The 26694-nt window shown below is 48.9% G+C and overlaps 1 protein-coding gene across 1 annotated transcript; it reads right to left on the minus strand.

Annotated features, from left to right (window-relative positions):
* Window positions 1–1392: 1392 nt before the first annotated feature.
* On the minus strand, window positions 1393–25185 carry LOC124676303 (2-oxoglutarate-dependent dioxygenase 11-like). Its single transcript, XM_047212383.1, has 5 exons — window positions 24863–25185; window positions 24671–24694; window positions 4014–4237; window positions 2560–2881; window positions 1393–1719 (listed from the first exon to the last, which is right to left on the minus strand). Exons 1-5 carry the CDS (start codon window positions 25139–25141, stop codon window positions 1480–1482), a joined length of 1089 nt encoding a protein of 362 aa, XP_047068339.1. The 5' UTR covers window positions 25142–25185; the 3' UTR covers window positions 1393–1479.
* Between the last annotated feature and the right edge of the window lie 1509 nt (window positions 25186–26694).

Genomic DNA, 26694 nt, shown 5'->3' on the forward strand with positions numbered 1-26694 from the left:
GCATGTATCTTCGGAACCTCTAAACCTAGAGGGCGGACAACCTTCTTTGCTTCGTACGTATCGGCGGGCAACTCGTTATTCTTTGGAAACATATTCTTCAACATTTTCAGCAAGTTTTCAAATGCCGAGTCAGCTACACCTGCTCGTGCCTTCCATTTCAGCAAATCCAGTGTGCAGTCCAGCTTTTTCGGACCATCATCGCATCCGAGGTACGGCGCCTTCCTGTGATCCTCTAACATGCGATCCAAATTCTCCCTCTCTTTTTCAGTTTCGCAGCGTCTCCGTGCATCAGCAATGGTCCGACCAAGATCATCAACGGGATCATCACGTGCCTCTTCTTCACCTTCCCCTTCACCTTCCCTTTCACCTTCAGCATCCTCCATGAAAGTATCACCGAAATGAGCAAGATAGCTTTCATCGATGAAATCATCCCCTTCTTCATCTTCTTCCATTATAACCCCTCTTTCTCCATGCTTGGTCCAACAATTATAGCTTGGCATGAAACCGTGCCGAAGCAGGTGCATGTGAACATCTCTTGAGGAAGAGTAACCCTTCGATTCTTACGGTTAACACATGGACGGATAACAAAACCCCCCTGCTTGTTCGCATTAGCCACTACGAGGAAATCTTTCAAACCCGTACTGAACTCGCCGGAGAGTCGGTTACCGTACATCCATTGTCGATTCATCTGCATTATTATAATATAAAATATATAATTAACCATCATGCATTTGTTAAACTAACTAGCTACAAACAATATAAATTAAACAATGAACTACACGCATGCATATTTTATCAATGACACATCAAAGGTTCAAGTTGCTAACCGCGATCGAGGAGGAAAAAATAAATGAGAAAACTCAAGTGTGGCTCCAACACTTCATATCATGTTTGTTTCATGCTCTTGGGGCATTTCATCAAACACCTTATGTGCATAAGAGGAACCAAAAGCAAACCTAACACCCACTTGTGAAGTTTGTGAAGAGAATGGCTCCAAATGGCTAAGTGTTGGCTGCTGGATGGGTATATATAGGGGAGGGGCTTTAGTCGCGGTTGGCCAGGCCAACCGCGACTAAAGCCCCCACGTGCACCAGCTGGCCACCGAGCGCCACGGGTCCAGGCCTTTGGTCGCGGTTCGCCTCCCGAACCGCGACTAAAGGTCCCATTAGTCGCGGTTCCTATAGCTTCGCGACTTATGGGGCTGGACGGAAGCCTGTTTTTCTACCAGTGAACATCACAAAAAAGATGTAGCGATGAAGTAACAAGCATTATTTCTCAATCAAGTAATGGACATCTGATCAAGATTTACTTATTGTCTTGTTGGTTGCGCGAATCTCGAATGGTTCTAGTATTAGCTTATAAATAATTAATTATCAGATGAATGAGGAATAGTAAAACCAATAATAATATCTAATACATCAAAATTTATTTTTCAAATGTTTAGCTGTAGTGACAAAGTAGAGAAGACAATCATTATATTCAGGATAGTTTTGCATGATCGAGGGCCCTCTTGCCATCTAGTTTATTTGACATATAAAGTCTTGAATACTCTTCTACTTTTGTTGTCTTGTATAACACCTTCTCTTCTGTTACTCCCAACACTGGTGAGACTACTCCATCTAAGTTTGGGACGTGAAATGCTGATATGGATAGCCGTTCCTTATGGGCATCAACAGTAACTCTGTGCTCAATGCTCTTGTACTTCCCGTTCGTCATGATCTACAAACAAAAAAAAAATGAAAATAGACGAATATATGATTACTCAGTTATATAGAGGTGGAAAGAGTAGGAGTACAAATTTTATAGGACATTTTTTTCTGATAAAATTTCGTATACACCCTTCAGATATTGAAATTAGAGAACATCAAATTTCTCATATTGAAAGAGATTGTAGAGTACATATTTTTAAGGCATTGTTTAGGAAAAGCTTCACTATACACCCTTCAGCTATGGCTCGAGCGCAGAATGCACCCCAAATTCTAGAATGTTCCTTTAGCCATAAGAAATTTACTTGATTCAAGCCTAGGGTTTCTTGAAACAAATTGGAATTGAGTAATAGAAAATTTTGAACTTGATCTAGATATTTACAATTTTCTACCACATGATCGTATCCAGAATTGGATAATTGTAACAACAAAAACCAAATAGCTAGCATAAAGCCCTAAACATGAACTATGAGTCTATTGTTACCATGAATGATCTTTCTCAATAGAGGTAACACTTAGTATAAAAATAAAGATGCCTTACTAATCTATTTTTTCGTACCATTTACTTTTTCGTGCCAAGAGTTTCATAAAAAGATTGGAAACAGCTAGACACTTATTTATGGTTATATTTTGAAATATGAGGTGGTAAAATTGTTGACATTGCCAGTGATGAACATCGAACGGAATACTTCACTAATTCAAGCAGCACAAAAGAATGCAAAGCACACTAACAAGTCATAGAGATGGAGATTGTAAATATATGTTTTCCTATTCCATATAACTTTTTTCGAGAACGTTCTTCCATATAACCTTAGTATGGGAGGTTGGTATGATAAACATATAAAGGTCTTACCTCAAGAAGGTCACCCACATTCACCAATAGTGCATCACGACGTGGTTTCACTGGGATCCACGCACCGTGCCATCTAATTTGCAGGCCTTGAACTGAATTAACTTCCAGCAGGATAGTTAGAAAAGATCCATCAGAATGCGGTGAGAAACCCAAAACCTTTTCAGGCATTGATGCGCATTTGGGGTAGTAACCCATCCGTAAAATCTGAACCACATTTTTGTCCGCCACCAATTCAGGATCACCGTCTAATGTTCTCGCAATGAAGGTGGCAACAGAATCAGCAACTTTCATCAATTCGGAAGAGTATTCTTCAAAGGAATTTCTGGGATCATAGAAAACATAGTGTTTGTGTTAATGTTAGATGTAGTTATGCATACAATCAACCTTTAAATCAGTTGCTAATTAATAACTGTGGAATTGTTACCATTTAAAAACCAGAATTCCTTTCCTCAGTTATGTTTTCTGCATTCGAGTATATAAGTTTGATCTATAAAGTTTTTTAATTAAAACACTGAATAGCACTGATGAATTCAAAAATAATAAAGTCAATGGATGATGTGTATATCTTGATGAATAGATCATCTAATTTTGGTTTGTGAGTTCCGCATATTTTAGGTACCAATTATAAACATAAATATGGAAAACTTGGAAATAGTTTATTGGGAGTGCTGCACTGATCAGTAGTAAAATAATATGGCTGTGATGAGAATAGTAAATTTGTGACATCAGTTAATTCGAATGATCTGAGGGATATCTGACGTCGATTAGTTCTCTTCTACACTTAAAAACTTATTTTGCTAGATATACTGTTGCGCTGGAGCTCATCCGAGCAAGTATCTGCAGTGGCTTTACTAATTACTATGGAGACAACAATAAAGATATTAACATTACTCTTTGTTCAGATGACGGTATACTATAGAGGAACATAATTATGATATTTTTTGTGGTTTTGTCAACTGCCTTAGAATAAATTAGTGTTTAGTCGGCCTTGAAAACAATCGATCCGTCCTCGATTTCCTTACAAGATTTAACTTATTCTCAAAACCCTCTGATCCATGATAAGTTTCGCTGATTTAGTACAGTAAGTACTACTCCCTCCCTTTGGGAGTAGAAGAAATTTTAGAATCTTTTTGTGTCTAATGAACAAATTACTACAACATGGTAAACAAACTTTTGGACGTGTATGAAAAAAGTTAATAAGTTGACTGGGAGTTAGTTAACTCTCATCAGTATTTTTTTTTTAAATTACATCTGGATGAACATGTTTCTAGATTAGTATGAACACATTTTTGTTTTCACCCAAAGTTAGTTATTTCTCGGTCGACATAGACTTCCGCCTGCCCTTTTCCTCGAGGAACTTGTCTCCACATAATGTTAGTGGAAATTGTAGAATCAAGTCCAATTTCTCTCTTCCAAAATAGAACGTCAAGTTAGAAGGAAAAAAATACACTAACCTGAATGTATGAGGCTGACTCGGCCAATAACTCATGTCACGAGCCTGAATTGGCTGGGTATAGAGGACGAACATGTCTGCCCAGTCGAGCTTCTGATCATTTGATTGAACAAACGCTTGGCCGTAACCTTGAAGATCTCCTGGGCGCTGCGCGTAAGCATTCTTCACATCGAGGGGGAGCTGAAAGAACTTCTCCGCGTCACGCCTTACACCCGTGATAACCTCCACTAGTGGAGAAGAGGCCTTTGGTCCCAAGCAAATGTCCCACTGCTGAACCAAACCGGGTCCAATGCCCCCATTGGACCCGATTCGTTTCTGCCCAGGACGACCCCACCCGCTGGCGCCTGTCCTGTAGCGGTCTTTGGACCCGGTTTGTCATACAAACCGGGACTAAAGGGTCCACCGCAGGGCGCGGCAGGCCGTGTCAGTCTGGGGAACCCTTTAGTCCCGGTTTGTATGACAAACCGGGTCCAAATGCCCCCCTCTGGCTATATAACCTTGCCCCTGCCCAAGTGTGAGCCACACTTAGCCATTTTTTCACTATCTTCACAAGAGGGGTGTATTGCTTTCCTCTCTTCTTCACATGCACAAGAGGTGTTCGATGAAATGCTTAAGAGGATTTGCCACTTGAGTTTACACAAATCAAGCCACACTTAACTTGTTTTTTTCTTCTTCATCGAGGTTAACAACTTTATCCTTTTCATCTGCAATTGATAAAATGCATGTGTATATATACATCGTGATGTTACTGTAATGGTTTTGATCAGCTTAATTATATCATGCGAGATGAATCGGCAATGGATGTACATTGACCGACGGTTTGACGAGTTCACTGCGGGCCTGGATAATTTTATGGCCGTGGCGGAGCCAAACAAACATGGTGGCTTCATGTATTGTCCATGTGTGGACTGCAAGAATACCGTAAATTACGCTCACTCGAGTCTCATTCACAGCCACCTTCTGCGATCCGGTTTCATGCCCGAGTTACTATTGTTGGACCAAGCACGGAGAAAGAGGGGTTATGATGGAAGACAATGACGAAGAGGAAGAGGATGATGACGGTTATCCCAATTTCCCTGAATACGATGATACTTGCAGAAGGCAATGAAGACAATGAAGTAGAAGATCAAGAGGCACCGGATGAGCCTCGCCGATGATGATCTTGGCCGGGCCATTGCTGATGCAAGGAGAGAATGTGAAACTGAAAAGGAAAGGTTGGCCTTCGACAAGATGATAGAAGATCACAACAAATTGTTATACCCAACTTGCGAAGATGGCCATAAAAAGCTAGGCAGCACTGCTTGGAATTGTTGCAATGGAAGGCGAGAGAACGGTGTCACCGACTCGGGATTTGGAAAGTTGCTGACAATAATTAAGAGGAAGCTTCCAAGGGGTAACGAATTGCCCGCCGGTACGTACGAAGCGAAGAAGATTGTCTGCCCTCTAGGATTAGATGTGCAAAAGATACATGCATGCATTAATGATCGCATCCTCTACCGCGATGAGTACGAGAATTTGGATGCATGTCCGGTGTGCCTTTGCATTGCGGTATAAGATCGGACGAGATGACCCTGGTGATGTTGAGGGCGAGCGCCCCGGGAAGAGGGTTCCTGCCAAGGTTATGTGGTATACTCCTATAATACCACGGCTGAAACGCTTGTTCGGAAATAAAGAGCATGCTAGGTTGTTGCGATGGCACAAAGAAGACCGTAAGAAAGACGTGATGTTGAGGCACCCTGCTGATGGCTCCCAATGGAGAAAAATTGATAGAGAGTTCCCAAACTTTGCACGGGATGCAAGGAACTTACGGTTTGGTCTCAGTACAGATGGCATGAATCCTTTTGGAGAGCAGAGCTGCAGCCATAGCACCTGGCCTGTGACTCTTTGTATATATAACCTTCCTCCTTGGTTGTGCATGAAGCGGAAGTTCATTATGATGCCGAGTGCTCATACAAGGCCCGAAGCAACCCGGGAACGACATTGATGTGTACACTGAAGCCATTAGTCGAAGAACTTCTACAGCTGTGGTCCCTAGCGGGTGTACGTGTGTGGGACGAGCACAAGCGGGAGGAATTTGACCTAAGAGCGATGCTTTTCGTAACCATCAATGACTGGCCTGCTCTTGGTAACATTTCGGGACGAGTCAAACAAGGGATACAATGCATGCACACACTGTTTACATGAGCTCGAAGGTGATTATTTGGAAAAAGGTCGGAAGGTCGTGTACACGGGGCATCGTCGATTTCTTAGGCTTACCCATCCCGTAAGAAAGAAAGGCAAGCATTACAACGGTGAGGCTGATCACCGGAGGAAGCCTCCCATCGTGATGGTGTTGATATATTTGGTATGGTCAAGGATCTAGATGTAATATTTGTAAAGGGTCTGGCGGACGGTCACATTCCGAATGACGATGCCGGACACGCGCCCATGTGGAAGAAGAAATCTATATTTTGGGATCTACCCTATTGGAAAGTCTTAGAGGTCCGCTCTTCAATCGATGTGATGCACGTGACGAAGAATCTTTGCGTGAACTTGCTAGGCTTTCTGGGCGTGTACGGGAAGACAAAAGATACACCAGAAGCACGGGAGGACCGGCAACGTTGGAAAGACCCCAAAACGCTGCATGAGAGAGTTAAAGGACGTCATTTATCCGGCTACGCTCTTACAAAAGCGAGAGAAGGAAATATTTTTGAATGTCTTAGCAGTATCAAGGTCCCGTACTGGCTTCTCCTCCAATATAAAGGGAATAATAAATATGGAGAAGAAAACATTCCAGAACTTGAAGTCTCATGACTTGTCACGTGATAATGACACGGTTGCTTCCGATTGCATTGAGGGGGCTTCTACGGGAAAATGTTCGATTGCCCATTGTGAAGCTATGTGCATTCCTCAATGCAATTTCTCGGAAGGTAATAAATCCAGAAATTCTACCGAGGTTGCGAGAATGATGTGGTCCAATGTCTCGTTAGTTTTGAGCTGGTGTTCCCACCATCCTTCTTCAATATTATGACACATCTCCTCGTTCACACAGTCGATGAGATTTCCATTCTCGGTCTGTGTTTCTACACAATATGTTCCCCTTCGAGAGGTTCATGGGAGTCTTGAAGAAATATGTTCATAACCGTGCTAGGCCGGAAGGAAGCATCTCCAAGGGCTATGGAACGAGAGGAGGTCATTGAATTCTGTGTTGACTTTATTCACGACCTTAAGCCGATTGGTGTTCCTGAATCGCGGCATGAAGGGAGACTAAGTGGAAAAGGCACGCTAGGAAGGAAATCAATGATATGTAGGGACGGGATTTCTTTGACTCAAGCACACTACACGGTCCTACAAAGTTCCACCTTGGTGGCTCCGTATATCGGTGACCACAAGAACTTTCTACGCTCCCAGAACCCGGGGCAGTCGAACGATTGGATTAGACGTGAACACATGTCGACTTTCGGCGGTTGGTTGCAAAAACATCTCTTGAATAACAAACATATTGAAGATCAGTTGTACTTGCTGGCCCGGACACCATCTTCGGCCGTAGTGACTTTCCAAGGGTACGAGATAAATGGGAATACATTTTACACGATCGCCCAAGATAAAAAGAGCACCAACCAAAACGAGTGGTGTCCGGTTTGATGCAATAATGAATGAAGGCCCAAATGACACATATTATGGTTACATAGAGGATATATGGGAACTTGACTATGGACCTTCTTTTAAGGTCCCTTTGTTTAGGTGCAAATGGGTCAACAAAATAGGAGGCGGGGTTCGGGTAGACAAGTTGTATGGAATGACAACGGTGGATCTCAACAATCTTGGGTATAGAGACGAACCATTCGTCCTAGCCAAGGATGTGGCCCAGGTTTTCTATGTGAAGGATATGTCTACCAAACCAAGAAAAAGGAAACATAAGGAAACAAATACATCAAACGATGAGCCAAAGCGCCACATAGTTCTTTACGGAAAAAGAAACATCGTGGGAGTGGAGGACAAGACGGACATGTCGAGAAGATTATAATCGGTTTGATGAAATTCCACCCTTGAGTGAACATTGATCCAAGCATCAAGTTAAATGATGAAGATGCTCCATGGTTACGGCCGAAGAAGATTAATTAAATGATGAAGATGCTCCATCATCAAGTTAATTGAAGAATGTTCATGGCACAAATGAGTATCTCAACATGGCAATCAATTTCCCATTTATTTTTGTGTAATCATGTAACTCGTATGTAAGATATTAAAAGTGGAGATGCGCCACGGGAGATTTCCCAACCCTTTCCCCAACAACTGTTAGATGAGATGTAGTCGTTCAGGGGCTTGGCAAGGCGTATCGATGCTCCTTTTATAGGCACGGCACCTCTTCTACTTTGTCTTGTTCCTTCGACAGGGCGTCGTGTGCTACATGCTTTATCTCATCGAGCAGTGCGTCCACCTATGCGTTCTTATCCTGCCGACATCTTTAGTCCCGGTTGTACCCACCAGCCGGGACTAAAGGTTACCCACACGTCCTTATCCCATCGACAGTTTTGTTAGATGACACAAAAAAGGATCTTTAGTCCCGGTTGTACCCACCAGCCGGGACTAAAGGTTACCCACACGTCCTTATCCCACCAGACAGTTTTTGGCGCCACTGCGTTCCCGCCTATTTTTCTTCCCGCGCTTTCCACTGCTTCCCGCCTCCGTCTTCCCGCCATTTTTTCACTATATATATGTTGGCTTGGCCTCCATTTACATATCACATCTAGACTCATATCTGCAAATCTCATCACCAGGTCACATGGCTTCCATCGTATCTCTAACCCTCCGGGAGGCGGAGGCGCTTTGCGCATCGAACTACCCACTGCCCGCCGGGCTACCGCGTCCCTACCGGCTGGTTGCTGAGCGTCGGAGGGGTACCGGTCCCTCCTGTCCCTCTAGTTGTGGCGCGCGAGATGGCCATCACGAACTACTACTACTTCGAGCTCACACCAGAGCAGCGGAGGAATCCCCAGTGGCATCCCGACTACAGCCCGACTTGGGAGAGCTTCTTCATCAATTGGCGTGAGAGGGCGCTCGCCAGGCACCAGGAGGGCGGCCCGCCTCCTTCGAACTTCAACGAGGCCGGCCGTCGGCTGTGGTGGCGCGACCGAACTCTCCAGGGTGTCATGGCCCACCGTGGCCCCCGCCTGCGCTACCCTCGGTCCCAGCCCACGCGTGCTCTCCCGCCGAGGTTTGACTACCGCGACCCCGATGCCGGCGACGATGATGACGGCGACTACGATGACTACGGTGGCGAGTACTATAGGGCTAGGCACGAGTATGACTCGAATGACTCGAACGATCGAATCTGGCCATGTATCTTAATTAATTTTCAGTTGAGCTAGGCACGAGTACTATAGGGCTAGGCACGAGTACTATCCGGCCATGTATCTTAATTAATTTTCGGTTGAGTTCTGTACTTTAATTCCACATGTAATCCGGCGGGAAACTTTTCTCATCATCGGCGTACGCCACAACGACTTTATTGAAAATACAATAAAATAGATAAACAACTAGTCTAGTCGATCTACTCGTCGTCGGAGGTTGTCTCGGTCCAAATGTCGTCCCACCGAGGGTCGTTGTCGGCCCAAGTTGTATTCGGGTTATCGAGCTCGAACACGGCGACGGCCCGACGATGGCGCCTGTTGGACCTGCGTTGTGCCCGGAGGTCAGCGAAGAACGCGGTGGTGTTGTCGACGTCGTTGGGGAAGCTGCGCCCTCCACCGGCGCATCAACTCCTCGTCGTGCTCGGCGATTGCGATCCGGCGCTGCACCGGCGGTGGCGGCGACGGTCCTCGTCGTCGACGAGGCACGGCGTCGGCGCGAGGAACTCCGCCTCCTCTAGCGATTCGACGTGCGGGAAGTTCATGTCGCACCGTGGCCGCCGAAATCGCCATGCGGCCGCGTCGTAGCGCGCGCCGCCAGCTCCGGGGTGTTGTACGTGCCGAGGGTGAGCCGGAAGCCACCGGCACGCATCTCGGCGTAGAACCTACCGTTCGGCCGCGCTCGGACGCCACGGAAACCGGACGAGCCGCGACGGCGCGGCGGCATCCCTGCGACGAATGAACGGAGGCGACGGCGACGTGTGGTTCCGTGCGCATGCGGCGCTTTATAGCACAGCGACGCGGCAAGTTTGGCGACACGTGGCACGGGGAAGGGACACGTGTGGCGGTGGCGGTGGTGGCCAGTACATGGCGGTGGCGGTGGTGGGCAGTACACGGCGGTGGCCCGTACATGGCGGTGACGGCGGGGCGTGGCACGTGGAAGCGGCGGCGACAGGTGGCGCGGGGAAGCGGCGGGGCGTGGCACGTGGAAGCGGGATCTACACGTCGCACGGTGGTGGCGGCGGGGCGAGGCACGTGGAAGCGGCAGCGACACGTGGCACGGTGGCGGTGGTGGGCAGTACACGGCGGTGCCGACGGTGGCCAGTACACGGCGGTGGCGGTGGTGGGCAGTACACGGCGGTGGCCCGTACATGGCGGTGACGGCGGGGCGAGGCACGTGGAAGCGGCGGCGACACGTGGCACGAGGAAGGGACACGTGTGGCGGTGGCGGTGGTGGCGGTACATGGCGGTGGCGGTGGTGGGCAGTATACGGCGGTGGCCCGTACATGGCGGTGACGGCGGGGCGAGGCACGTGGAAGCGGCGGCGACATGTGGCACGGGGAAGGGACACGTGTGGCGGTGGCGGTGGTGGCCGGTACATGGCGGTGGCGGTGGTGGGCGGTACACGGCGGTGGCCCGTACATGGCGGTGACGGTGGTGGCCAGGCGGTGGCGGTGCCGACAGTGGCCACTACACGGCGGTGGCGGCGGTGGACACGTGTGGCAGTGCGGTGGCTTTTTTTCATTTGAAATAAGGCGGGAATGAAATTTTTTAAAAAAAGTGGCCTTTGGACCCGGTTTGTATTACAAACCGGGTCCAAAGGGGGGCCTTTGGACCCGGTTTGTAATACAAACCGGGACCAAAGGGGGGGGCACTATAAAAGCCAACACTTCGTCTCCGCGGAGATCAATCCCGCGGAGACGAAGCGTTAGAACGCCGCCGAGGCTGCCGAACCGCCGCGCGCCATCGCCGCCGCCACCGCGCGCCATCGCCGCCGCCCTCCCGCGCGCCACCGCGCCGCCGTCGCCGTCGCCACCGCGCCCGCGCCCGCCGTCTCCCGCATCGCCGTGCGCCGCCGCCCTCCGCCTCCTCCTCTCCACGCGCCCGCGCCCGCGCCGGCCGCCGTCTCTCTGTCGCGCGCCCGCGCGCGCCTCCTCCTCCACCGCCGCGCCTGCGCCTCCTCCTCCACCATCGTCGCCGTCGCCGCTCGCCCGCGCGTCGGCCGCCTCCTCCCCGCGCCCGCCTCCTCCTCGGCCGGTAAGAGCCGCCGCCCCACGGCCGGCCCCCTTCTCCTTTTTTTTGTTTTCTTTTTTAGTCTTTTTTTTAGATTATATAGTTTGTTAAGTTAGAAAAATTAGATTAGTTTGTTAAGTTAGAAAAATTAGATTAGTTTGTTAAGTTAGAAAAATTAGTTAAAACAATAGTTAGAAAATTAATTAGTAAAATATTTAGTTAGTGTGTTAGTGAAAATTTAGAACTTTAGTTAAAACAATAGTTAGAAAATTAGTTAGTGTGTTAGTGTAAAATAGTGCCGGCGCCCCCTTACGCGGTAGTGCCGGCGCTCTTGTCGGCGCCCCCCAAATAGAGGATGTACGCCGGCGCCCCCTTACGCGGTAGTGCCGGCGCTCTTGCCGGCGCCCCCAAAATTAATTAGTAAAATTAGTTAGTAAAATATTTAGTTAGTGTGTTAGTGAAAAATAGTTAGAACTTTAGTTAAAACAATAGTTAGTGTGTTAGTGTAAAATAGTTAGCGCGCAAAAACGCCGGCGCCCCCCCAAATAGAGATGTACGCCGGCGCCCCCCAAATAGAGATGTACGCCGCGCGGTGCCCCCTTACGCGGTAGTGCCGGCGCCCCCAAATAGAGATGTACGCCGGCGCCCCCTTACGCGGTAGTGCCGGCGCCCCCAAATAGAGGATGTACGGCTGGCGCCCCTTACGCGGTAGTGCCGGCGCCCCCAAATAGAGGATGTTGTGCCGGCGCCCCCTTACGTGGTGTGCTGACACTCTTGCCGGCGCCCCCAAATAGAAGATGTTGTGCCGGTGCCCCCTTACGCGGTAGTGCCGGCGCCCCCAGAATAGAGTATGTAGTGCCGGCGCCCCCCAAATGGTAGTGTCGGCGCCGACTAACATATACTGAAGTTATTTTTTAATTTATGTTAATGTTGGTACATATATATATGATTTTTTTCGTAGCTACGATGCCGCGACAGCCGCCGCGCCGTGGTCTGACTCTTCTAGAGGAGATGGAGCAGATGGGGGAGGTCCGGGACTGGGCTCCGCCGGGGTGGCACTGGGAGGTCTTAGCTTCCGGGTCGCGCACCTTGGTGCGGAATCCGGGTCCCGTTGTCGACCCGGATATTCTTTGGTGGAGGTCTTATGGGCCACGGTCGTTTCGGAGGAGCCAGCCCCGCCGGAGGAGGTAGCTCAGCGCATTGAAGCGGAGGACCAGCACGTTCGCCGTTACATGTACGCGTTAGACAACATGTATAGGACCGGATGGAGCGTTATGCAGGGATCTCATGTTAGCTATGCTCCCGTTGTTGTTCCGTGGCTTTGGGGGCACACCCAGCGCGGCTCAGGACCCGGTCGGCGCCCTCTAGGACCCGGTCTGCGCGGTTGAGTGGTTGTAGTAGTGATTGATATGTATTAGGGTTAAATAAACATGAACCCGATCTATGTATGCATGTAAGCTGCGTATCTGCTTTCAGCACTATATTATCGATCCTTAGTTAAGAACTACACATATGTAACTCCATTTTCAGTTTTCGCATTATCCTTAATTTGATCATATGATGGTTCCTATGTATAGCTTGCAGGTCATTGTAGAAAGCATGGACAGAGATGAAATTCAAGAAAATTTCATGGAGGAACTCATAGCAAACGGTACTCTGGATGATCGCGACGACGACGTTATTCCGGATGATGGCGGTGACGATGTCACCGCAACTTATTTGAATGACTCGGTGAGGGAGCGGAGGATATTGAGGAAGAAGATCCTAGTGGCGCCGGTGAGGAACAAGATCATCATAATGGCTCCCGAACTGTAGTTATCACCGAGGTATATAAATTAATTAAGCCGCTGTTGATCGACTAGATGCATTAACTAATGAAATTGTATCGACTATGAACTATTTCTTTTTTAGCCCTCCGGATCGAGCACTTCTTCCGTAAAGTCGAGGAAGCGAGGCCCGGCCAAAAAGTTGGATGACGGTGTTAGGCACGACATCACCCACATCGAGAAGGATGGTAAACCGATTGCTCCAGAGAAAGGTGCAAAGTCATTTATAGCTCAATGCGGAGTGCTTGTTAGGGACCACGTCCCGATCACCGTTCGAGAATGGCACAAGCCGAAGGGACTAGTGCTGTCTGCGAGAGGAAGAAGCTCAAGGTCTTTATATCGATGATGTAGCCAAAAACAGCATTATGAACAAGCTCATGTCACATTTCAACATAGTACCCGAAGAGGGGGTGACGCTGAAAAGGCCAAGATGGAGCGAGGCCCTCCGCGAGTTTGGCAAGAAGAAGATGGCCGAACTATTCAAGAGCCACAAGAAAAGATTGCGCCGCCTTATCAAGTTAAAGAAGACTCGCGGACAGGTGAGAAGGTAAAAAATCACTGGGACGAATTCGTGAAGTACAGCACGGAGTCAGAAGAATTTTTGAGAAGGTCAGAAATAAATAAGGCAAATGCTGCGTTGAAGCTATATCACCAAATTCTGGGTCCAGGTGGATACAGGGCTAACCGTCCTGAGTGGCAGGCAGGCGAGGCGGAACCGACCGATAAAGGGATCAGATTAGGGACACACGGTTGGATCGAACGGTGCAAGGAGTGGTTCTACGGGATTGGGGGAACGTTGGATCCGGAAACAGGGAAGTGCATCTATAAGAAAGCTCATCCGAAGGTTCCCATTGATGCCCTGGAAAAAGCACATAGGGACGTGGAGGCGGGGTTGTTCCAGCCCGAAAGAGAGAACGATGAGCTGACACGCGCCCTTGGGAACAAAGAACACGGCGGACGAACACGAGGCACGGCAGGCTCCGTTCAGTGGAAGTATGGCTTTCTGCGGAAAGGAAGAGATTTCCCGATAAAAGCCATGAGAGGAGGAAGGCAAGGGAAACAGACCGCCTGGCTAACTTAGAGGAGGGTATGAGCACCATGCAAGCCCAATTAACCATGGTAACCCAAGTACTTACATCTCGGATGGCTCGGGGGCGAGCTGTAGATCCTGCACTCGCTCAATGCCCTCGCCCCGCTGCAATCTCAACCACACCGGAAAAGCGGCGTGGCTTCCTCTCGGCGAGTGGATAATGATGATGATGATGACCGGGTGGTCGAGCCTCCTCGCTACCCCCCGTGGATGATCTCACCGAGAGCCGTCCTTGTGAGCTGCATGTTAAAGTTTTCAACCTATCCTTCAAGGCGGCGGTCGGCATCCTCTTACCTACAAGGTCTTACCATTGCCGTCCGGTCCAAGACGACTTTGCTCGTTGTGATGGTGGATGAAGTGTTGAGAGAGTATGAGGGGTTGGTGCTTGAGCACCCTGCAGGTGAAGATGGGGAAATCAAAGAACTGGGAGAAGCCCGTAGAACCACCGTGCAATGGCGGAAGGAGAACATTGTGTTTCCAGGTGAGAAGCCAACAAGCAGGCCACCTCCGCCTCCTCCGCCACCTGTGCAGTCTCCTCCGCGTGATGATTCTCCTCTGCGCGATGATGATTCCCCTATCGGCCATGACCAGTCTCCTCCGCGTGAAAATACTCCGCCGTCTCCTCCTCCTCGTCAGGAGACTCCGCCGCTTCCACCTAAGCAAAAGAGGAAGCGGTCCGCGGCACCTCCTACAGCTACGAAGAGATCATCAACTCCAATGAGGGCACGAGACTCCGCAGTTGTTACCACATGAGCAGATCGAAGAGCAAAGGCGTTTCTTGCGCCGAAGAAGATGTTTATTCCACCGCAGCACGGTGAAGCACTTTGCCGAGACGAGAATGAAGAGACCGTTATCACCAGAATTCGACCAAGTTGGAGGTGGGCCACGATCAAGATAAGCTCGAAGGTTATATTTGGAGAGAACACGAAGATCGGCCTTATATGCGAAGTTGGGCTAGATTGCCCATTTATCTGTAATATATTAGATCGTATGTTAAGTTAGGAGTTAGAGTTTTACCCGTGCACGGTTAGGTGCACGCCTGAATTAGAAAGTCCGCCTGGACTATAAATATGTATCTAGGGTTTATGGAATAAACAACAACTCACGTTCAACCCAAAACAAACCAATCTCGGCGCATCGCCAACTCCTTCATCTCGAGGGTTTCAATCGGGTAGCGACATGCTGCCTAGATCGCATCTTGCGATCTAGGCAAGCACAAGCTCCACGTTGTTCATGCGTTGCTCGCATCGAAGCGTCTTTGATGGCGAGCAACGTAGTTATCATAGATGTGTTAGGGTTAGCATAGCTCTTCGTATAACATGCTTACGTAGTGCAACCCCTGCATGTCTAGCCGCCCTCACGCCCATCTCGGGTGTGGGGGCGGCACCTGCTTGTTCATCATCTAGTAGATCCGATCGATTACGATTGCTCCTTGCTCCGCAAGGATTAGTTTAATATCCGCAATAGTTAGGCCTTACAAAGGGGTGGAGGATCCAGCGGCACGTAGGGTGGCGTTCGCAAGTCCTAAACAGGATGTTCCGAGGATCAACGTCATGTTGGTTTTTAGGCCTTGTTTAGGATCGGCTTATGAGCACCGTGCGTGGCCGCGAGGCCCAACCTGGAGTAGGATGATCCGATTATGCGGTGAAAACCCTAAATCGTCGTAGATCTCATTAGCTATATTTTGATCAAGCAGGATCACCAAGTATTCGTGCACCCCGTACGGATCATGGGTGAATCGGCTCTTTGAGCCGATTCACAGGATAACCTCGAGAGCCGATCGAGGCTCGTATTTAATGTTTACGTGTATGCCATGCAGGAACTAAGCGAGGCATCCCCATCACCTTCCCGACCAGGTATAGGTCGGGTGGCACGCCCTTGCACTTCGCATCGCCGCGTGTGACCGAAGAGCATTGCGGGCCGTCGCTCGGAGGGGTCTCGGCCAGCCGCAGCTCTAGGCTCTTCCCGGCTCTCCACCGTGCTGACAGGCCGCTGCCCGCCGGTGGGTTTTGGCAGTCAACACATTCTCGGCACGCCCGGTGGGACAATCGTCTACATCAACCACATCGCCATCTACATCCGAGATGGCGGACGGCACGCCGGTCACCTACGAGGAGCCGCTCGACGAGCTCAAGAAGAGATACGACGAGATCAAGGTCACCCTCGAAGCCGACCTCATCGGCTCTTTTCAGAGAACCCGTTCCCATGGCATCAGATGGAAGGGATTCTCACCGCAAGGTGCACTCGATGGGATAGATCTCTCTGCCCCGTCGGAGGAACGCACCATGGGCCTACGGCAGGAGATCGGTGGCATGGTGGCTCACTCGTTGCATCTCCATTCCGAGAGCCTGGTGAATACTTTGGAGCATGTCGCCGTTCGGATGGTCAAGGAGGTCATGAAGAATCGGCACTCTCTATTAGAGCCAGCTCTCAGGACCTACCGAGGAAAGGTGCCACACCAGCCCCGTATGCCGTTGTCGTGCACATCGGCGGCACCAAGAGTGCCTCATTCACCGTCGCGCACCGTTGACAGGATCAACGGTACCTACCCTGGGAGGTGCCAACCAGGACGCTCGTTCAACGTCAACATGATAGAACTGGGACACCCCCTAGATGGAGATAAAGGCGAGGGCCACTGCTCTCGTGGCAAAGATGAGGAAGAGGCTGCTCCATGTGATCAGCCCCGACACCGCCAAAACATCTTGGTGATGATCAAGGTAGAAGCCGATGCTAGTAATCGGCCCATAGTATCCGTAGCACCTGCTCTCCCAGTATGTGGCGTCGACCTCACAGGTGACGGAAAGCTAGGGTACGGGTTTACATCAGCTGATGAGCTAGAAGAAGTCGACATCGGTCCTGGGGATAAACCTCGACCTACTTTCATCAGCACGAAGTTAGATCCACAGCTCAGGGGACAGATGATAGCCCTGTTGAAGGAATACCCAGATTGCTTTGCATGGGATTACACGGAGATGCCTGGTTTGGACAGGAGCATCATTGAGCATCGGCTCCCCCTTAAGAAGGGATTTCGGCCGTTCCAACAGCGAGCACGTCAGATGAGGGCCGAAATCCTGGAAGAAGTCAAGAAGGAGATCGAGAAAATGTTGGCCGCTGGCTTCATCAGGCCATGCGGTATGCGGAGTGGATCTCCGATATCGTTCCGGTGGAGAAGAAGGACGGCCGATGGCGCGTTGCCATCGATTTCCGAGATCTGAACGAGCCACCCCAAAGGACGAATATCCAATGCCCGTGGCGTAAACATTGATAAACGCTGCTGCTGGCCACAAGGTGTTGAGCTTCATGGATGGCAACGCCGGTTATAATCAGATTTTCATGGCTCTGGAAGATATACACAAGACCGCATTCAGGGTACCAGGGGCAGTGGGCTTGTTCGAATACGTGGTCATGACCTTTGGGTTGAAGAATGCTGGTGCAACGTACCAACGAGCCATGAATTATATATTTCATGATTTGATCGGCAAGTTGGTGGAGATCTACATCGATGACGTGGTGGTCAAATCGGTCTCCATGGAGGGACATTTGAGCGATCTACGGCGCGTCCTAGACCGAACTCGGAAATTCGGGCTGAGAATGAATCCGAAGAAGTGTGCCTTTGGCGTGACGGCTGGTCAATTCCTAGGTTTTCTGGTTCATGAACGGGGAATTGAGATCGGCCTGAAAAGTCAGGAGGCGGTGCGTACCATGCAGCCGCCGGCCACGAAAAAGGAGCTCCAACGCCTCATCGGCAAGATCAATTTCGTCCGGCGGTTCATCTCTAATTTGTCAGGACGAATCGAGCCGTTCATGGCGCTGGTGAAGACTAAATCTGATGACGAGTTTCACTGGGGGGCAGAACAGCAACAGGCGTTTGATGAGATTAAGCGATATCTGACGACGCCGCCTGTGCTAGTTCCGCCCCAGCAAGACAGGCCATTCTACATCTACCTGTCAGTTACTGACACGTCCATTGCTTCGGTGGTGGTACAACTCTACGAGGGCGTGGAGAGAGTCGTTTTCTACCTCAGCAGAAGGATGCTGGACGCGGAGACAAGATATCCTGAGGTCGAGAAACTTTGCCTCTGCCTGTTCTTTACCTGCACCAAGCTTCATCACATCCTTCTGACGGCAGAGATCATCGTCATCTGTAAATCAGACGTTGTCAAGCACATGTTGTCGGCCCCTGTTTTGAAAGGCCGACTCGGTAAGTGGATGTTGGCACTGTCAGAATTTGATCTCCGGTACCAGCCGGCGAAGGCAGTCAAGGGCCAAGTGTTGGCCGATCTCATCGCTGAACGGATCAGTACCAATATAGCAGCACTATCTATACGTGCATGGGCTATGTTCTTCGATGGATCGGTTTGTGACGGGGTTGTGGCATCGGCATTCCGCTGTGTCGCCTCGGGGGCGGAGTACTCCTTCTCCATCAGATTATCTACCCCTTGCACCAACAACGTAGCAGAATACGAGGCAATACGCAAGGGAATGGAATTGCTACTAGAAGCTGGAGCGGAAGCTGTGGAGCTCTTTGGAGACTCAAAGTTGGTGATTAACCAGCTCACGGATGAATATAATTGCGAAAGTGAATCACTTTTCCCATATTGGGTGGAATGCCGTGAGTTGATGACACGGTTTCAGTACATCAACTTTAATTGGATCCAAAGATCCCGAATACCGATGCCAACAATCTCGCACAAATGGCGTCGGAGCTACATAGATATAGCCGACGGATCGGAAGTTCGAGATACAATTCCCGGAACGGAATGATTGGAGAGCCGAGATCTTCGATTATTTAAAAGATTCGGCTCGGGGGGCACCTAAACGGGTAAGATACAAAGCCATGAAGTATGTCCTTATAGGAGACGACATGTTCTACAGGACATTGGAAGGGTTGCTACTCAAGTGCCTAGGGCCGACTGAGTCTAATCGGCTCTTACATGAGGTGCATGAAGGTGCCTGTGGAACGCATCAGTCGGCTCATAAGATGAAGTGGTTGATCAGGCGATCGGGTTTTATTGGCCCACTATGCTTGAAGATTGCTTCAATTATTACAAGGGGTGCCAAGCGTGTCAGATGTTTGGAAAGATTCAAATGGTGCCAGCATCAGCAATGAACCCCATCATCAAGCCTTGGCCGTTTCGGGGGTGGGGCATGGATATGATCGGCAAAATCCATCCGGCGTCAGGTAAAAAACATGAATGGATTTTGGTTATCGCGATTACTTCACTAAGTGGGTGGAAGCCGTCCCTATGAAAAAGGTGAAGTCGAAGATGTGATCAAGTTTGTGAAAGAACACGTCATTCATAGGTTTGGGATCCCCCAAACTATCACGACCGATGGAGGTTCGGTCTTCATTTCTAAAGAATTCGGAAGTTCGTGATGACTTAGGGATCAAACCGATCCGATCATCCCCATACTATGCTCAAGCTAACGGGCAGGCCGAGGCGTCCAATCGAGTCCGATCAAGCTAATCAAGAGAAAAATTGACGAGAACCCTCGGGATTGGCATGAGAAGTTATCAGAAGCATTATGGGCCTACCGCATGTCGTGCCATGGATCCATAAAGACTTCACCGTACCAGCTTGTCTATGGACAGGAAGCCGTATTGCCTTGGGAAATTGCGGCTGGATCAAGACGTGTCATGTTTCAGAATGATCTGACAGCTGAAGAATATGCAGCTTTGATGAGCGACACTATTGAGGACGCAACAGAACTCAGGCTTTGGTCGTTGGAGAAGATTAAGGAGAACAAAGCCAAGGTGGCTCGTGCTTACAATAAAAAGGTTAGGCCAAAGGAGTTCCAAGTTGGTGATCTTGTGTGGGAAGCCGTGTTGCCATTGGGAACCAGGGATAAGGCATATGGCAAATGGTCTCCTAATTGGCACGGTCCGTACAAAGTTGTCCAGGCCTTGAAGGGTAACGCATACATGCTGGAGGAGTTGAGCGGCGAAAAGTTCCCAGTGGCTGTAAATGGTCAACACCTCAAGAAATATTTCCCCAGCATGTGGGAAGATGGACAGTAAGATATGGGGGCCGATTTCAGAATCAGCCAGTAAAAAAAGAAAAATCACAGCCGATGCACAGACATCGATTGGAGAAAATGTGTGGAGATTGACAGTATGCAAGAACAGCCGATGCACGGGCATCGACTTCAGAAAACAAAGCCGATACGCTGATATTCGACTTTAGCGAAATAAGTTTATACAATAGCTTGGCTTCAACAGTAATATGAGCCGATGCTCTGCTATCGGCTCCCTGTACGACAACTCCCTTCGACAATCGGCAAGGGAGCGAGATTAATTAAGGGATTTTCTTCATTAGTAAGGGGATTTCTTACAAAGAAAGAGTCGATTTCTCGAGAAGGAAGAACAAAAGAAGGGTCTATTGACCAATCTACTACCGCTAGGCCTACACTAGTAGATCCTAATCTACGGGCCATCGCTTCCTTCATCGTCATCCTCGGGACTCTCATCGGCACCGCTCGCCGATGGGTTCCTCGTCATCGCTCCCATAGCCCTCTACGAGAGCTTCATCTTCGTCTTCATCGTCGCTGCTGTCGTCGTCCCACCACATGCGGAGGCGCTTCGCTGGCGGGTAGCCCTCGAGGGAGTCGTCGTCATCATCGTCGTCTTCCTCTTCCTCTTCTTCAGAGGTGGGGCAGCCGTCCTAGGGGAATTGATCGTCCTCGCTCTCCGACTCCAGTTCCCCGACGGCAAGGAACTGAAGATCTTCGTCCCCGCTGGTCAGGGACTGGTCGTTTTCGGACCAGACCGAGGAAGCATGGTCTTCCAGGTCCCATGCTTCTGGGGCGCGGATGTCCGGCGGCGTCTCACGGGAGGAGGAGGACCCGTAGGAAAGCTCGGAGGAGGAGTCGTGGAAGACCGACGACGAAGAGGAAGAAGAGGAAGACATGGCTGTGGGAGATTGGGGTTTTTCGGTGCCGATGGCCAGAATAGAGCAGGATGGTGAAGTGACGAACCGCTCAGAAGCGGTTAAATAAAAGGGGGCTATGGTGAAGAAATTCAATGCCACGGCAGTTTTCGAGGAGGCGGTGCCCAAATACAACGGTCAAATCACGCGGAGCAGTCGAGAAGGCAGAGCATCATGACAAAAAATACTGCAATAGGTTCTGCTCTGCCATGACATGACCCGACGGTAAAAGCATAATGATTTCGGAAATGTCATTTCCAAAACCAGGGGGGCATGTGTTATCACCAGAATTCGACCAAGTTGGAGGTGGGCCACGATCAAGATAAGCCTGAAGGATATATTTGGAGAGAACACGAAGATCGGCCTTATATGCGAAGTTGGGCTAGATTGCCCATTTATCTGTAATATATTAGATCGTATGTTAAGTTAGGAGTTAGAGTTTTACCCGTGCACGGTTAGGTGCACGCCTGAATTAGAAAGTCCGCTGGACTATAAATATGTATCTAGGGTTTATGGAATAAACAACAACTCACGTTCAACCCAAAACAAACCAATCTCGGCGCATCGCCAACTCCTTCATCTCGAGGGTTTCAATCGGGTAGCGACATGCTGCCTAGATCGCATCTTGCGATCTAGGCAGCACAAGCTCCACGTTGTTCATGCGTTGCTCGTACTGAAGCGTCTTTGATGGCGAGCAACGTAGTTATCATAGATGTGTTAGGGTTAGCATAGCTCTTCGTATAACATGCTTACGTAGTGCAACCCCTGCATGTCTAGCCGCCCTCACGCCCATCTCGGGTGTGGGGGTGGCACCCTGCTTGTTCATCATCTAGTAGATCTGATCCGTTACGATTGCTCCTTGCTCTGCAAGGATTAGTTTAATATCTGCAATAGTTAGGCCTTACAAAGGGGTGGAGGATCCAGCGGCACGTAGGGTGGCGTTCGCAAGTTCTAAACAGGATGTTCCGAGGATCAACGTCATGTTGGTTTTTAGGCCTTGTTTAGGATCGGCTTATGAGCACCGTGCGTGGCCGCGAGGCCCAACTCCGGAGTAGGATGATCCGATTATGCGGTGAAAACCCTAAATCGTCGTAGATCTCATTAGCTATATTTTGATCAAGCAGGATCACCAAGTATTCGTGCACCCCGTACGGATCATGGGTGAATCGGCTCTTTGAGCCGATTCACGAGATAACTCTGAGAGCCGATCGAGGCTCGTATTTAATGTTTACGTGTATTCCATGCGGGAACTAAGCGAGGCATCCCCATCACCTTCCCGACCAGGTATAGGTCAGGTGGCACGCCCTTGCACTTCGCATCGCCGCGTGTGACCGGAAGAGCATTGCGGGCCGTCGCTCGGAGGGGTCTCGGCCACGGCGCCGCAGCTCTAGGCTCTTCCCGGCTCTCCACTGTGTTGACAGGCCGCTGCCCGCCGGTGGGTTTTGGCAGTCAACAGAGACCTGAGCTGAGAGCTGATTATGACCGCTCTCTTGGACAGTCCTCTAGAGCGAGCAAAGAAGCAAAAAAAGTCGCCCAGCTTGGACAGCAGGACATTCAGGCCGCACCCCACTTCATCGTGGAGCCATATCATGATCCAGAGACGGCATCGATGATCGAACGGGCGGCTAGAGCTCGAGGAGCATCGGTTGAGTACGAAGATTACTATCCAACGGCTCAAGTGGTAAACAAGTATAGATACGGATCTGATCTCGTCAAATCTGGCGAGCTCGCGCGTCTAGGGACTCGGATGCGAAGGTTGCATGACTCGGTACCGAAAGCCTGTCGAAGATGTGAAAGCTACATCACGGTGTATCTTAGAGATGAGCATTACTTCCGGGGGGAAGACGAGATAAACCTTGAGTTAGAAGAACTGTTTCAATTATTCAATCAAGACGCCCTCGACAAAGCTGTCATCAGTTGCTACTCGCTCGTAAGTGATTTATTTGTGTAATTAAGTTTGTAGCTGATTCATTTGCACTAACAATTATCCTCATTATATTCTTTGTGTACGCTATACATTTAATTATGCAGAATGAAGAAGCTGGAATACAAAAGAGGCAAACTCCTACCGCTGGGGTTCATAGACCCAAACACAGTTCATGAAGTTACGGTTCGACGGTACCCCAAGGACACGAGAGGACAACATCGTAATGTTTTTAGAGAAGCAAGCGAGACAAAGAGGATATATTCTTTCCCTACAACTTCAAGTGAGTGTTATATATAACATACATTATGCTTGTGCACCTTCCACTTTATTCTCGTAATCATTGAACTATGCTTGTGCAGTTTCCACTTTATTCTCCTAATCATTGATCTTCACCTTGGAGTCGTAAACGTCATGGACTCGAAACGTAAAGAATATGCGGAATGGGCGGACATGGCTGCCATCCTTCAGAGGTAGTTTCAATCAATTTCGTATTGGCATCTTCATCTGCTCTAATTCGAAGATATCATCAACTAATCAATTACTCATTTACTCATTATTTTTTGCCGGGCAGGGCTTGGAAACGGTTCATCAATACTGTTCCGGGTGAATGGAAACCAGAGCTTACATTTAGAGATTACCCTGTAAGTAGAACTATATATATAGCTATGTCCGTGAAACTTTATATATGATATTTACTTTCAATACGATGCTTGATTATTAGTTTGATCGAACTATTTTTTCGTAAAGTGCATGAGGCAGGAACAAGGGAATAACTTATGTGGATACTACGTCTGCACCTTCATGCGTGACATGTCCTGTCCCAAGGGTGGGGATGCCCAAATACACCACACTCGTGTACGATAACAAATTTTCACAATTAATCTTAATTAGTACCATCTATTGTATTGACTTCCATTCATATATTGATCTCCTTTTTTAAATATAGATGACACGCCTGCGGGACACTCTCATAACAGCGGATCAAATAAAAGCAATTCAAGAGGAAATCGCGGGATTCTTTATTACCGAGGTCCTTACCCCGGGTGGAGAGCACTATCGGAAGATCGTGACGGCGGAGGATATTCGTTCGGGAGATGTTGTATTGTAAATATGCATGCATTACGTGTACTTGTGTTGACTATGTCGTGTACTGTTGACGATGTCTATATATATTCATGACGATTTTTTGTGGTTTCTTGAATGATATATATATGCATTGCTGAAACTCTGCCGCGGCAGAAACGCCCTGTTTCTCTGCCGCGGTAGAGAAACGCTGGTACAGCCTAAATCTGTGCCGCGGCGGAGAAATAGCAATTCTCCGCCGCGGCAGAGAACATAGGCCCGGTTCGTACCACGAACCGGGACCAAAGCCCTTCCACCGCGAGCTCCCTGGCCGCACCACGTGTCGAGGCCTTTAGGCCCGGTTTATCTTTGAACCGGGACTAAAGGGTACCCCCTTTAGTCCTGCCTAGTTGGTCCCGGTTCGGGAACCGGGTCTAAAGGCCCAAATGGACCGGGCCTATTGCCCCGTTTTCCACTAGTGCTCATCTGGCACTCCATGATTGACAAGCTGCCAATCACAATTGGCTATACTTTGATTTTTGTTTTGATGAAGTCAGGTAATTATGATAATTTTTTTAGATAAGTGGAAGAACAGCTATGAAAGTATAACAGATTAACAAACAGTAAACTACACCTTGAACAGGATATTTGCGAGCTCAGTGGGAAGTGATAGTACCTGAAAGAAGCCCCACTCCTCGCAGGCAAATCTAAGCTTCTCGACCTCGGCTTCCACCGATCCAGGACTAGACAGCTTGCCCAGGTCGATCACCGGAACATCGTCCGAGTGCTCGGCGAGAACGGTGTTTGCATCGATGTCCGGATGGATGTACCGCTCGATGGTGTCGGCCGTTAGCTCGTCGGCGGCCAGAGCCTGGACGTTCCTGACGGGAAGCGTGGTTCCCAGCTTCGACCACCGGCTCCCGACGGCGCTACTGTTTGGTGCCTCCATTTGCATCAGTGTGGCTAGTTAATTCGTTTTCCACTACGTTCTCTCGATGGAGAAGTGCTGAAATTGCCTCTGCTTTGCCTATTTATTACAGGGATTCAGACCAGCCGCTGATCAAGACATTTAATTAACGTTGCAAGTAATAAATAGTGTTTATTATTACATATCTGTAGTTCATAATAATTTCGTGTCATGCTATAACTGTATCAATCGGAAACATTGATACACGTGTGGTATTGTAAATAAACTAGGGTCCCTAGTGAGCATACTTGTGCACAACTAGTTCATTGTGGTCAATTGGTTGGTTGAGGTTTCCCGATCATGCACACACGTAGTCATTGACAATGAGATTATATTGTTTTGATAAATGATATGATGGACATTCCCATATATAAGTATTGTAACACGTTTAAAGTCACATCAAGTTCAACGTTGCGATATTTATGAAAGCGTAGTAACATAATCCTTAGACCGTGAGACCATATCTAATTACCGTTACCGGAGGATGCTTTCGATGTATGAATCGCCACACCATAGCACGGTGGTCATAAATGTGCAGTTAGGTATTCCAACCGGATGTTGAGGCGTATGTGTCAAGAGCGGAATTTGTTCATCCGCGTGACTGAAGATACTATGGGCCTACTCGTTGAGATTACATCTGAGTTGCAACACTTGACTAGGTCATGATGATGGAATCGAACGGAACGATTTGAATAGCCTTATCGGTAACGAGATCGAACTAGGTATGATGATACCGATGATCAAGTCTCAGACGAGTGCCGGTATCAAAGTAACAAGGGGAATGGGACACGACGTAATGGTTCAAACAGTGATCACATCTTCGTAAAATACACATGGGTCACTATTGTTCTCTAGAACACCCTAGTGATCATTGATCAGAGAGTGTCTCGATCATCTCATTCTCGAACCGTAGGTAAACAGACTTAAGATTTCAACGAAACTTAATATTGTTTTGGATTCAAAGGAAACACCGGAGAAGAGAGAAGAAAGAAATGGAAAGAGTTCCAGGAGAATTCAAAGGTGTTGAGAGTGATACGAGAGGTGTCTCGGATCATCGGGAATTAAATAGTATGTACTATTATATATTAATTAAATGAATTAATATTAAATATGTATTTATTTAATTAAAAGGTGCAACCCACCTTAATAGGGCCCTCCCAGAGGGGGCCCATTAAGTGGCCGGCCACCCCGTAGGGTTTCCTTGGTGGGGCGGCTAGGCTTTCCAAGTGGGGGGGGGGGGCTTGGGTTTCCTAGTTGGGGCCTAGCCGGCCAACCCCCTAGGATTTCCCCCCTTTTGGCAGCCCCACCCCATCCCCTTCCCCCTACATATAGTGGAGGGATTAGGAGGAGGAGCGCACCCAATTCCCCCTTGGAAAAAAGGAGAGCCCCCCTTTGGGAGCTCCTCTCTCTCGCTCTCTTGTTCTCTCTCCACCCGTGATTCCTCGAAGAGCTACGCACGGAGGGAGTACTCCACCCAATACGTGGGAGTGCTGCCAGGATTCAGATCTATAAGATCTTCTTCCGCACCTTAACTGGATCTG

This window comes from Lolium rigidum, chromosome 7 (assembly GCF_022539505.1).
Source record: "Lolium rigidum isolate FL_2022 chromosome 7, APGP_CSIRO_Lrig_0.1, whole genome shotgun sequence".
NCBI classification, from domain to species: Eukaryota; Viridiplantae; Streptophyta; class Magnoliopsida; order Poales; family Poaceae; genus Lolium; species Lolium rigidum.

Bases quoted from the DNA above. Each gene is read 5' to 3' on its own strand.
- LOC124676303 (XM_047212383.1), bottom strand. From the start codon at position 25,141: ATGCAAATGGAGGCACCAAACAGTAGCGCCGTCGGGAGCCGGTGGTCG. The intron at 24,695-24,862 runs GTACTATCACTT...TGTGATTGGCAG, and splicing joins AGGAGTGGGGCTTCTTTCAG to CTTGTCAATCATGGAGTGCC. The intron at 1,720-2,559 runs GTAAGACCTTTA...TTTTGTTTGTAG, and splicing joins ATGTGGGTGACCTTCTTGAG to ATCATGACGAACGGGAAGTA.